General features: G+C 58.3%; 1 protein-coding gene across 1 annotated transcript in view; it reads right to left on the bottom strand.

The window, feature by feature from the left end:
• Positions 1–277, bottom strand: part of LOC104465749 (UDP-GlcNAc:betaGal beta-1,3-N-acetylglucosaminyltransferase 4-like) — a 1141-nt gene extending 864 nt beyond the window's left edge. The window contains 1 exon segment of the mRNA XM_010078920.1: positions 2–277. Within this exon segment, the coding sequence (XP_010077222.1) occupies positions 2–277 (276 nt within the window).
• Positions 278–506: the final 229 nt, after the last annotated feature.

The following is a 506-nucleotide window of genomic DNA, read 5'->3' as shown; positions in this document are numbered from 1 at the left end:
TCAGCAGGACCGAGAAGTTCCGGCAGTGTTTGTACGTTAAGAAGACGCGGTGAAGCTCCGGGAGGGTGAGAGAAGAATTGGCAAGGGTCAAGTTTGGCAAACACTTGCTGGGTTCAGCATTGTCCAGAACCAAAGACTTCGGTTTGTGATTTGCTACGTCCACTTTCTGGTCTGCTGACGCTGCCGCCAACTTTGCCTCTTTCTTCACATAAAAAAAACACACCAGCAGCGTGATGGAGAAGGCATAAAGTGCAAGGTTCCTAATCCTGGGATACATGGCAACCTCCGGAGCAGAACCCAGCCCCTGCGCGGTCGGAGAAAGACAAACCGTCCGCGCGTTAGAGCCGCACACTTACACTTTCCATTCGTTCTCCCCCCGTCACGCAGGGACCGGAACGGCCCAGCCCGGGGAGCTGCCGGCCGGTTCCACGGGGCGCGTCTCAGCGTTTCCCCTCGCCGTTTTTCCCGGATCCCACCGAGACCAGGCGCTGCCGGCGGGGCCCGGA

Source organism: Pterocles gutturalis, unplaced genomic scaffold (genome assembly GCF_000699245.1).
Source record: "Pterocles gutturalis isolate BGI_N339 unplaced genomic scaffold, ASM69924v1 scaffold23918, whole genome shotgun sequence".
Taxonomy (NCBI): Eukaryota; Metazoa; Chordata; class Aves; order Pterocliformes; family Pteroclidae; genus Pterocles; species Pterocles gutturalis.
This window is presented reverse-complemented; position numbering and strand designations above follow the sequence as displayed.